Here is a 12,106-nt window from a genome sequence, read left to right on the forward strand (position 1 = left end):
CAAATTCAAAAGAAATTACAAAAAATATTTATTTTCATGAAATCACAAGTGAAATACACCAAAACACAGCTTAGCTTGTTGTTAATCCACCTATCGTGTCAGGTTTTGAAAATATGCTTTACAGCGAAAGCAATCCAAGCGTTTGTGAGCTTATCGATCACTAGATAAAACATTACGAACAGCTAGCAGCAATGTAGATTGGTCACGAAAGTCAGAAAAGCAATCAAATGAATCGCTTACCTTTGATGATCTTCGGATGTTTGCACTCACGAGACTCCCAGTTACACAATAAATGTTCCTTTTGTTCGATAAATATTATTTTTATATCCAAAAACATCCATTTGGTAGGTGCGTTATGTTCAGAAATCAACAGGCTCAAGCGGTCATGAAGGGCAGACGAAAATTCCAAATAGTATCCGTAAAGTTCGTTTTTTATAATCAATCCTCAGGTTGTTTTTAACATAAATAATCGATAATATTTCAACCGGACGGTAAACTATTCAATAAAAGAGATAAAGAAAATGTCGAGCTACAACTTTCGCGCGCATTAACTAATCGAAGGACATTCAGCTATCCACTGACGCGTTTGATAAATCTCGCTCATTTTTCAGAATAAAAGCTTGAAACTATGTCTAAAGACTGTTCACACCCTGTGGAAGCCATTGGAAAAGGAATCTGGTTGATATCCCTTTAAATGGAGGAAAGGCAGGCAATGGAACAGGGATTTTTCAAAATAAGAGGCACTTCCGGGTTGGATTTCCTCAGGTTTTCGCCTGCAAAAGCAGTTCTGTTATACTCACAGACAATATTTTGACAGTTTTGGAAACTTTAGAGTGTTTTCTATCCTAATCTGTCAATTATATGCATATTCTAGCATCTGGGCCTGAGAAATAGGCAGCTTACATTGGGAACGTTATTTTTTCCAAATATAAAAATTCTGCCCCCTAGCTTCAAGAGGTTTGGTGGGCTGCTCTTAACACAATTACTGTATAAACAACTAAGGAGAAGAGGAGTGCATTCACTTCATGCCGTTCTGGCCCCATTACACAACACTTTTAATGTGCTGTCTTCTACAGTTTATCAGAGTACACTCAATATGTTCTCCCTGTTGATTATGCTTATTATGCATTTTGGTTGAACCAAATGATTACATGTAAAAACATTTTTATGAAATTGGAAACAATTAAATATATATGTGAAATTAAATTAAACAATAATATATGTTGAACATAATGCTAACAATACCCTAATATATTCAATATGCTGTAAACTATTGTCTTTTAGCAGTTTCATCAATTCCTTATAATCAACCTAATAATTATGACACCCCTCACTATTGTCATTTGTTGCACTAATTGCACTGTTTGTCTACATAACCTGGATCAAGCATTCATTACATTACCCTAAAGAAGGAACAGTGACGCCGAAATGTTGGTGTTTTACACAATAAATTATTAGGAATTTATACATATGGTGTGTGTGACTCTCTTTGCTTTTATAGCTTACTGTCTCTAACACTAACAGTATTACAGGGATGCTGCCTCCGCAGGGGTGCTGTTGCCATAATTAGGATTATGGCTATGTCTGATTGGAGAAGTCGTGAAATAATTAAATCAATCATTGCATAAATTATAATGAGAGAGACAGGTGTGAGGGAGGCTGTAATCTCTGCTATTTGCAACACTGCTTTTATAGGAACATTTCTCTACTGCTACACATTAACAGTACTGTCTGCTGCTGCATCCCCATAGTGACAGGAACGCTCTGCTCCTGAAATAAAGACATTAGATGATTGTGCTCACAGTGTCACATAGTAGGCTTTGAGGAGAACGCTGCAATGAATCCTTATAACATACATTTCTGCATGCTGAAAATGCAATTCATACCACAATATGAGCACATAGTCTACCACACATACACCTGCTTCCCAGACTGAATATTCACCTCTGCTTCTCCGTCAGTGCAACAGCACTTCCAGCTCCGACCGTGGCTGAGTCTAAATTTAGACACAGAGTCTCAGACAGAGTGATGTCATCACTGGGCTGATGTGGTGCATAAAAAAAGCCACCGCTGTCTATCTCATCTTCTAACAGCAGCGGCCCAGAGACTAGGAGGTGTGTCTGAACCTGGTGTCAGTCTCTCTCCTGCATGTCCTGGGCTTCACCTCTACAGCTCAGCTACACCCCAGCTATGCTGACAGCTGACAGCTTGCGTGTGTTTGATTTTCTCACACACTGAGGAGCTCCCCTACAACCATTACTGTGCCAACACAACCTCTCATAACCGCTGTCTCTGCTGCACGCAACAACACTACAAAGAGAAGCGCCAACAAACACGTGTGTGTGTGAGTGTGTGAGAGAGAGAGAGAGAGAGAGAGAGAGAGAGAGAGAGAGAGAGAGAGAGAGAGAGAGAGAGAGAGAGAGAGAGAGAGAGAGAGAGAGAGAGAGAGAGAGAGAGAGAGAGAGAGAGAGAGAGAGAGAGAGAGAGAGAGATCCTTAGTAAGTGCTACTGGTGACCTGGTCATTCAATGGCTGAGGTTGCTTAAGTTACTTGTCTTTTAGAGAGTGCATACAATATACAGACTAAAACCATACAGAACAGTATATTACCCATTCATCACAAACAGAGTGATACTGTGTTACCATCATCTCCAAACTGTTCCATTTTAGGTGTCATTTAGGATGGTTTTCTAGGGTAAACAAACCTTTCAGACATGTACCATATGTAGCACAGTACCCAAAGGGTTATACATACAGTATGTCTAAAATACTGGCCTTCCATGTAACTGAGCCCAATGTTTAAGTGTAGGTTTAAACCTGTTTGGAAAAGTGCACTTCAATGTATTTGTCTTTCCCTTCAAGTCCTTTCCAAATATCCACTCTATTCCTCACTATAATGAAAAGGAAAACCTTTTAAGACACCTGAAAGTATCTGTGTTTAGTTTGCGCCTGCAATCCGGATAATGAAAGAGCCTTGAGAAAAATGCTGAAGGGTAGATTTTTTTCTCCATCCTCCAGTGAGGCCAATAAAACATTATATCCGATTATTAAAAGTAATTTCAGCAAAACTTCTAGGTGAGTAAACAGAAGCTGTAGTTGATAAGATGTGACATTTCTGTAAAAAAAAAAAAAAATCCAGCTTGGTCACGTGATACAAGTCAGGATTAGATGTCCATCCATGTCTGATGATGTCGGGAGATGACATAGAAACTGGCCACTAGAGACAACCATGAGCGCTGTTACCTTCAAAAATGTTTCGGTTTTGCTAGGGCGTTGTGGACAGGGATGGGAGATGGGAGTAAACATCTGCCTCAGGTACAAAAGTAGGTTGCATGTTCAAATCCAATGATATAAACCTTAATCTTGTTACGAGTCCCGCCGAGGATGGTGCCTCTTCCCGTTCGGGCGGCGCTCGGCGGTCGTCGTCTCCGGTCTACTAGCTGCCACCGATCCCCTTTTCTGTTATCCTTTTAGTTTGTCTAATTTGTTTCACCTGTTGTATGTTTAGATTAGGGGTTATTTAAACCCAGTTTGCCCGCTCCCTTTTGTGCGGGCTTGATTTTCTGTTTCGTGTTTGTGGTGTGTATTTTGTGGATTTCGTCATTCTATTGATGTTGGACATTTTTTCTTTACGCGCCCAGTGTTTAAAGTGGCGTCACCGTTTTGTAGGTGATTACGTGAAGGAAATAAATTCCACCTTTTGTAAGAGATTCCTGCTCTCTGCACCTGACTCTTGTTTCCACCACTGGAATTGTTACAGAAGCCCGCACCAAAAGGAATGGAGTCAGCAGAAGCAGCAACCACCCCTCTCCCATCGATGGAGGAGCGTGTCCAGCATCACACCGCCGTTCTCCATCGAATAGGGACAGCAATGGACATGATGATGGAGAGGATGGAACGATGGGAGAGGAGTGGTATCCCGACTACAACCCCAGCTCCTTCCCAGACGGGGCAACCTTCCCCATCAACGTCAGCATCAGGTTCGGGTGCATTGCGTCTTGCGCTCCCAAGGGAGTACGATGGAGCGGTGGCTGGGTGCCAGGGGTTTTTGCTCCAGTTGGAGCTCTACTTGGCCACTGTTCGTCCGACTCCCTCTGGAGAGGAGAGTGTTAGCCTCCTCATCTCCTGTCTGACTGGTAGAGCCCTGGAATGGGCTAATGCGGTCTGGAACGGCCCAGACTCTGTTCGGGACAACTACCCAGAGTTCACTCGCCGCTTTCGGGCCGTATTTGACCACCCTCAGGAGGGCCGAGCGGTGGGTGAGAGACTGTTTCACCTCAGACAGGAGACGAGGAGTGCGCAAGACTTCGCTTTGGAGTTCCGGACCTTGGCTGCTGGCGCGGGGTGGAATGACAGGGCCCTGATGGACCATTATCGATGTAGCCTTCGGGAGGACGTCCGTCGGGAGCTAGCTTGTCGAGACACTACGCTCTCTCTTGATGAGTTAATTGACATGTCTATTCGACTGGACAACCTGCTAGCTGCCCGCGGGCGTTCAGAGGGGGTCCTGTCCGTTCCACCTCCCAGTCCTCCCACTTCAACCCCGATGGAGTTGGGAGGGGCTGCATCTAGGGGGGCCAGAGGAGGTAGCTACTCTTGCACCTATTGTGGCAGGAGAGGACACACTTCAGATCGGTGTTGGAGGAGCGCCTCTGGGAATGGAGATGGCAGGCGGAATACTCCTCGATCACCCCAGGTGAGTAGGCACAAGACTCACCCAGAGCTTCCTGTCGGTCACATGTTTTTGATTATTTTCTTCCCTGCGTTTTTCCCTTCTCTTCAGCATAAGGCGCTCGTAGACTCAGGCGCAGCTGGGAGTTTTATGGATCGCGGTCTAGCCCGTAAGTTGGGTATTCCGTTGGTACAGATAGACCCTCCTTTCCCTGTGCACTCCTTAGATAGCCGACCGCTAGGGTCAGGGCTGGTCAGGGAGGCCACGATTCCGCTGGACATGGTAACACAGGGGGATCATAGGGAGCAGATTAGTTTCTACCTTATTGATTCACCTGGGTTTCCAGTGGTGTTGGGGGTTCCTTGGCTAGCCATTCACAATCCCCTCATTTCCTGGAGACAGGGAGCTCTTCAGGGGTGGTCAGAGGAGTGTTCAGGTAGGTGTGTGGGAGTTTCCATCGGTGCCACCTCGGTGGAGAGTCCAGAGCAGTTTTCCACTGTGCGCATTCCCCCAGAATATGCCGATTTGGCTATCGCTTTTAGTAAAAAGAAAGCGACTAAATTACCACCTCATCGACGGTGGGATTGTGTGATAAACCTCCAGGTGAACGCTGCACTTCCCAGGAGTCATGTGTACCCCTTGTCACAGGAGGAGACGTTGGCTATGGAGACATATGTCACGGAAGCTCTGAGACAGGGGTTCATTCGGCCCTCCATGTCACCCGTCTCCTCGAGTTTCTTTTTTGTGAGAAAAAAGGAGGGAGGACTGCGTCCGTGCATTGATTATCGAGGTCTAAATTCAATCACAGTGGGATTTAGTTATCCGCTACCTCTCATCGCTACGGCGGTGGAATCATTCCACGGAGCACGTTTTTTCACAAAACTGGATCTTAGGAGCGCGTATAATTTGGTGCGTATTCGGGAGGGAGACGAGTGGAAAACAGCGTTTAGTACCACATCAGGCCACTATGAGTACCTCGTCATGCCGTATGGGTTAAAGAATGCTCCAGCCGTTTTCCAATCCTTTGTAGATGAGATTCTCAGGGACCTGCACGGGCAGGGTGTGGTAGTGTATATTGATGACATCCTGATCTATTCTGCTACACGCGCCGCGCATGTTTCCCTGGTGCGCAGGGTTCTTGGGAGGCTGCTGGAGCATGACCTATACGTCAAGGCTGAGAAATGTGTGTTTTCCAAACAAGCCGTTTCCTTCCTGGGTTATCGCATTTCCATGTCAGGGGTGGTTATGGAGTGTGATCGCGTTAACGCCGTGCGTAATTGGCCGACTCCAGCCACGGTAAAGGAGGTGCAGCGGTTTTTAGGGTTTGCCAATTACTACCGGAGGTTTATCCGGGGTTTTGGCCAAGTGGCGGCCCCCATTACCTCACTGCTAAAGGGAGGGCCGGTGCGTCTACAGTGGTCGGCCGAGGCTGAGAGAGCTTTTAACCAGTTGAAGGCACGTTTCACTGAGGCTCCCGTGTTGGCGCATCCGGACCCTTCATTAGCGTTCATAGTGGAGGTGGATGCGTCCGAGGCTGGTGTTGGAGCCGTGCTATCACAGCGCTCGGGCACGCCACCGAAGCTCCGTCCCTGTGCTTTCTTTTCTAAGAAGTTGAGTCCGGCGGAGCGGAACTATGATGTGGGGGACAGGGAGTTACTAGCTATGGTAAAAGCCCTGAAGGTGTGGAGACACTGGCTTGAGGGGGCTAAGTACCCTTTTCTCATCTGGACTGACCATCGCAATCTGGAGTATATCCGAGAGGCGAGGAGATTGAATCCGCGTCAGGCGAGGTGGGCCATGTTTTTTACTCGTTTTAGATTTACGATCTCTTACCGACCAGGTTCCCTCAACACAAAGGCCGACGCGCTGTCTCGTCTCTATGACACGGATGACCGGCCCATCGATCCGACTCCCATCCTTCCCGCCTCATGTCTGGTGGCTCCGGTGGTATGGGAGGTGGACGCGGACATCGAGCGGGCGTTGAGGGTAGAACCTGCGCCGTCCCAGTGTCCGACTGGCCGTAGGTACGTACCGCTTGGTGTTCGTGATCGATTGATTCGGTGGGCTCACTCAATACCTGCTTCGGGTCATCCGGGGGTGGAGAGGACAGTGCGTGGTCTTAGAGGGAAATACTGGTGGCCCACCTTGGCTAAGGACGTGAGACTCTATGTCTCCTCCTGCTCGGTATGCGCTCAGAGTAAGGCTCCTAGGCACCTACCAAGGGGGAAGTTACAACCCCTTCCGGTTCCACAACGGCCATGGTCTCATCTATCAGTAGATTTTTTGACGGATCTTCCTCCGTCTCAGGGGAACACTACCATTTTGGTCGTTGTGGATCGGTTCTCTAAGTCCTGTCGTCTCCTCCCATTGCCTGGTCTCCCTACGGCCCTACAGACTGCGGAGGCTCTATTTACCCACGTCTTCCGGCATTATGGGGTGCCGGAGGATATCGTATCTGATCGAGGTCCCCAGTTCACGTCCCGGGTATGGAGGGCGTTTATGGAGCGTCTGGGGGTCTCGGTCAGCCTTACCTCTGGGTATCACCCCGAAAGTAATGGGCAGGTGGAGAGAGTGAACCAGGAGGTGGGTAGGTTTCTGAGGTCGTATTGCCAGGACCGGCCAGGAGAATGGGCGAGGTACGTCCCGTGGGCGGAGTTGGCCCAGAACTCACTCCGCCACTCATCTACGAACATGTCGCCTTTCGAGTGTGTACTGGGGTATCAGCCGGTCCTGGCTCCGTGGCACCAGAGCCAGACTGAGGCTCCTGCGGTGGAGGAATGGGTACAGCGCTCTAGAGAGACCTGGCGAGCGGTCCAGGACTCTCTTAAGCAGGCCAGTGAACGGCAGAAGAGGAGCGCTGACCGCCACCGCAGTGAGGCCCCTGTGTTTGCACCAGGGGACAGGGTCTGGCTCTCGGCCCGAAACCTGCCCCTCCGCCTGCCCTGCCGGAAGCTGGGGCCGCAGTGTGTGGGGCCATTTAAAGTCCTGAGGAGGATAAACGAGGTGTGTTATAGGTTACAACTTCCCTCTTACTATCGTATTAACCCCTCGTTTCATGTGTCTCTCCTCAGGCCGGTGGTAGCTGGTCCCCTGCAGGAAGGTGAGGTGCCGGAGGTCCCTCCTCCCCCTCTCGACATCGAGGGGTCCCCGGCGTATAGGATCAGAACTATTCTGGACTCAAGACGCCGGGTGAGGGGCCTGCAGTACCTCGTGGACTGGGAGGGGTACGGTCCGGAGGAGAGATGCTGGGTACCGGTGGGGGACATCTTGGATCCGTCCCTGTTGAGGGACTTTCACCGCCTCCATCCGGAGCGCCCTGCTCCTCGTCCTCCGGGTCGTCCTCGAGGCCGGAGTCGGCGCGCTGCGGGAGCCGCGCGTCGGGAGGGGGGTACTGTTACGAGTCCCGCCGAGGATGGTGCCTCTTCCCGTTCGGGCGGCGCTCGGCGGTCGTCGTCTCCGGTCTACTAGCTGCCACCGATCCCCTTTTCTGTTATCCTTTTAGTTTGTCTAATTTGTTTCACCTGTTGTATGTTTAGATTAGGGGTTATTTAAACCCAGTTTGCCCGCTCCCTTTTGTGCGGGCTTGATTTTCTGTTTCGTGTTTGTGGTGTGTATTTTGTGGATTTCGTCATTCTATTGATGTTGGACATTTTTTCTTTACGCGCCCAGTGTTTAAAGTGGCGTCACCGTTTTGTAGGTGATTACGTGAAGGAAATAAATTCCACCTTTTGTAAGAGATTCCTGCTCTCTGCACCTGACTCTTGTTTCCACCACTGGAATTGTTACAAATCTACCCAAAAATTCACTCGGGGCCCCCTCCAATATTGGGCAACAGCCCCCCCCCCCAAGTGCTCAGCATATGTGGGAACTCCTTCAAGACTCTTAGAAAAGCATTCCAGGTGAAGCTGGTTGAGAGAATGCCAATAGTGTGCAAAGCTGTCAACAAGGCAAAGGGTGGCTATTTGAAGAATCTCAAATATAAAATATATGTTGATTTGTTTAACACTTTTTTGGTTACTACATGATTTCATATGTGTTATTACCTAGTTTTGATGTCGTCACTATTATTCTACAATGTAGAAAATAGTAAAAATAAAGAAAAATCCTTTAATGAGTAGGTGTTCTAAAACGTTGGACCGGTAGTGTATATATATATTTTTGATCCTTGTGCCCGGGGGCCGCGCCCCACAGTTTGGGAGCTACTGCCTTAACCATTCGGAGTTAATGCCTAACCATAAGATTTCAGTTTTAATGCCTAAACTAAACCCTAACCTTAAGAATTCAGAGTTACTGCCTAAACTTAACCTTAAACACTTTGAAATTTGATGTTTGAGAAACATGAATGAATGTCTAATTCTGACGTGAGACTGTGAGAGCTTGTCGAATTTTCCAACATACCAAGTGAGGGAAGGGTTTGGTGAAGGACCTGTTTAGGCCTGTTTGTGCTCCTCTGTTGATCAGAAATACTATACTATAGAAACGTAGGGACAATGTTCCAAGAAGGCGTAGCAGTCGGACGTGTGTTTGTCTTGTCTTGTCCCGTCTTGTCCCGCGTAAATAGTCCTCGTATTTTTTGTATACATTTCGTATTTATTTTAATTTCACTTTCCATCTTGGAACTGAATATACATTCCCGCAACCCGCCTCACCCAATGTGGTACGGATCTGCTATTTTTTATACTTTAGAACCGTAACCCCAATCAGAAGCTAGCCAGATAACTAGCTACTAGCTAGTAGTCAGTTAGCCACTGCTGCGGTCTTCGCCCTTAACTCGGACACCAGCCAGCTTCAGCTCGGGCAAATACCTGCCAGTCTGCAGGCGCGATATCAACCCAGAGAATATAGGACTGCTTTTTCTCTACCACATCACCGGATTCCTGACGCAAGCTCTGGACAATTACACCGGATCATCGTCGCTAGCTAGCTGCAACCAGGTGGCTACTACTGGCTAATACCTCTGTCCCGAAACAAGCACCAGTTAGCCTTGAGCTAGCCTCGAGCTAGGCCCATCTGCCGGCTAGCCGAAGAGGCCTACCAGCGAATTATTGGGCTACAATACCTCTTTTGCCAATTGGACTGGACCCTTTATTGCCGACACGGAGCCCCGCCGATCCATCACGACTGGTCTGCCGACGTAATTGTCCGAGGTGGTTTCAACAGGCTTTTCCATTGCGACGTTTCTGAATACCCATCTGCTAATTATTAGCTGTCTTATCGGCTGCTATCTAAATAAATATACCGGACAATTATTATTATTATTATTATTTATTTATTTATTTATTTTTTTTTTTTCCTGGGTCACTATATCTATTTTGCCAATTGGATCGATCCCCTCTACCACACGGAACCCCACTAATCTACCGACGGAAACGAACGAGGTGACAAAAAAATAAAAATAAAAAATAAGATAAAAACAGACCTCCATCCTATGTTATCTTGCTACCGATAGCCAGCTACCCGGCCAGCTGTCTGGATCGCCGTGCCCCCAACCAACCTCTACTCACTGGACCCTTATGATCACTCGATTAAGCATGCCTCTCCTTAATGTAAATATGCCTTGTCCATTGCTGTTCTGGTTAGTGTTTATTGGCTTATTTCACTGTAGAGCCTCTAGCCCTGCTCACTATATATCCAACCTCTCAGTTCCACCACCCACATATGCGATGACATCACCTGGTTTCAATGATGTTTCTAGAGACTATATCTCTCTCATCATCACCCATTACCTAGGTTTACCTCCACTGTATTCACATCCTACCATACGTTTGTCTGTACATTATTCCTTGAAGCTATTTTATCGCCCCCAGAAACTTCCTTTTACTCTCTGTTCTAGACGTTCCAAACGACCAATTCTCATAGCTTTTAGCCGTACCCTTATCCTACTCCTCCTCTGTTCCTCTGGTGATGTAGAGGTGAATCCAGGCCCTGCAGTACCTAGCTCCACTCCTATTCCCCAGACGCTCTCTTTTGATGACTTCTGTAACCGTAATAGCCTTGGTTTCATGCATGTTAACATTAGAAGCCTCCTCCCTAAGTTTGTTTTGTTCACTGCTTTAGCACACTCTGCCAACCCGGATGTTTTAGCCGTGTCTGAATCCTGGCTTAGGAAGACCACCAAAAATTCTGACATTTTCATCCCTAACTACAAGATTTTCAGACAAGATAGAACGGCCAAAGGTGGCAGTGTTGCAATCTATTGCAAGGATTGCCTGCAGAGTTCTGTTTTACTATCCAGGTCTGTTCCGAAACAATTTGAACTCCTACTTTTAAAAATCCACCTCTCTAAAAACAAGTCTCTCACTGTTGCCGCCTGCTTTAGACCACCCTCTGCCCCCAGCTGTGCTCTGGACACCATATGTGAACTGATTGCCCCCCATCTATCTTCAGAGCTTGTGCTGCTAGGCGACCTAAATTGGAACATGCTTAACACCCCAGCCATCCAACAATCTAAGCTTGATGCCCTCAATCTCACACAAATTATCAATGAACCTACCAGGTATCACCCCAATTCCGTAAACACGGGTACCCTCATAGACATCATCCTAACCAACTTGCCCTCCAAATACACCTCTGCTGTTTTCAACCAAGATCTCAGCGATCACTGCCTCATTGCCTGTATCCGTAATGGGTCAGCGATCAAACGACCTCCACTCATCACTGTCAAACGCTCCCTGAAACACTTCAGCGAGCAGGCCTTTCTAATCGACCTGGCCGAGGTATCCTGGAAGGATATTGATCTCATCCCGTCAGTAGAGGATGCCTGGATATTTTAAAAAAATGCCTTCCTCACCATCTTGAATAAGCATGCCCCATTCAAGAAATTTAGAACCAGGAACAGATATAGCCCTTGGTTCTCTCCTGACCTGACTGCCCTTAACCAACAGAAAAACATCCTATGGCGTTCTGCATTAGCATCGAACAGCCCCCGTGATATGCAACTTTTCAGGGAAGCTAGAAACCAGTATACACAGGCAGTTAGAAAAGCCAAGGCTAGCTTTTTCAAGCAGAAATTTGCTTCCTGCAACACAAACTCAAAAAAGTTCTGGGACACTGTAAAGTCCATGGAGAATAAGAACACCTCCTCCCAGCTTCCAACTGCACTGAAGATAGGAAATACTGTCACCACCGACAAATCCATTATAATTGAGAATTTCAATAAGCATTTTTCTACGGCTGGCCATGCTTTCCACCTGGCTACCCCTACCCCGGTCAACAGCACTGCCCTCCCCTCTGCTACTCGCCCAAGCCTTCCCCATTTCTCTTTCTCCCAAATACAGTCAGCTGATGTTCTGAAAGAGCTACAAAATCTGGACCCTTACAAATCAGCCGGGCTAGATAATCTGGACCCTTTCTTTCTAAAACTATCTGCTGAAATTGTTGCCACCCCTATTACCAGCCTTTTCAACCTCTCTTTCGTGTCGTCTGAGATTCCCAA

At 47.4% G+C, this 12,106-nt stretch overlaps 2 protein-coding genes across 3 annotated transcripts in view; one reads left to right on the forward strand and one right to left on the reverse strand.

Moving 5' to 3' along the window:
* Nucleotides 1-12,106, reverse strand: part of LOC129834680 (leucine-rich repeat-containing protein 49-like) — a 71,108-nt gene that overhangs the window by 35,401 nt on the left and 23,601 nt on the right. The window lies entirely within an intron of this gene.
* Nucleotides 4,639-8,409, forward strand: LOC129834686 (chromobox protein homolog 2-like). Its single transcript, XM_055899902.1, has 2 exons — nt 4,639-4,695; nt 7,743-8,409. Exons 1-2 carry the CDS (start codon nt 4,658-4,660, stop codon nt 8,137-8,139), a joined length of 435 nt encoding a protein of 144 aa, XP_055755877.1. The 5' UTR covers nt 4,639-4,657; the 3' UTR covers nt 8,140-8,409.

This window comes from Salvelinus fontinalis, chromosome 35, assembly GCF_029448725.1.
Source record: "Salvelinus fontinalis isolate EN_2023a chromosome 35, ASM2944872v1, whole genome shotgun sequence".
In the NCBI taxonomy this organism is placed as follows: Eukaryota; Metazoa; Chordata; class Actinopteri; order Salmoniformes; family Salmonidae; genus Salvelinus; species Salvelinus fontinalis.

Coding starts and splice junctions, on each gene's coding strand:
- LOC129834686 (XM_055899902.1), top strand. CDS start 4,658: ATGGAGATGGCAGGCGGAATACTCCTCGATCACCCCAG. Junction 4,696..7,742: donor ATACTCCTCGATCACCCCAG/GTGAGTAGGCAC, acceptor GTCTCTCCTCAG/GCCGGTGGTAGCTGGTCCCC.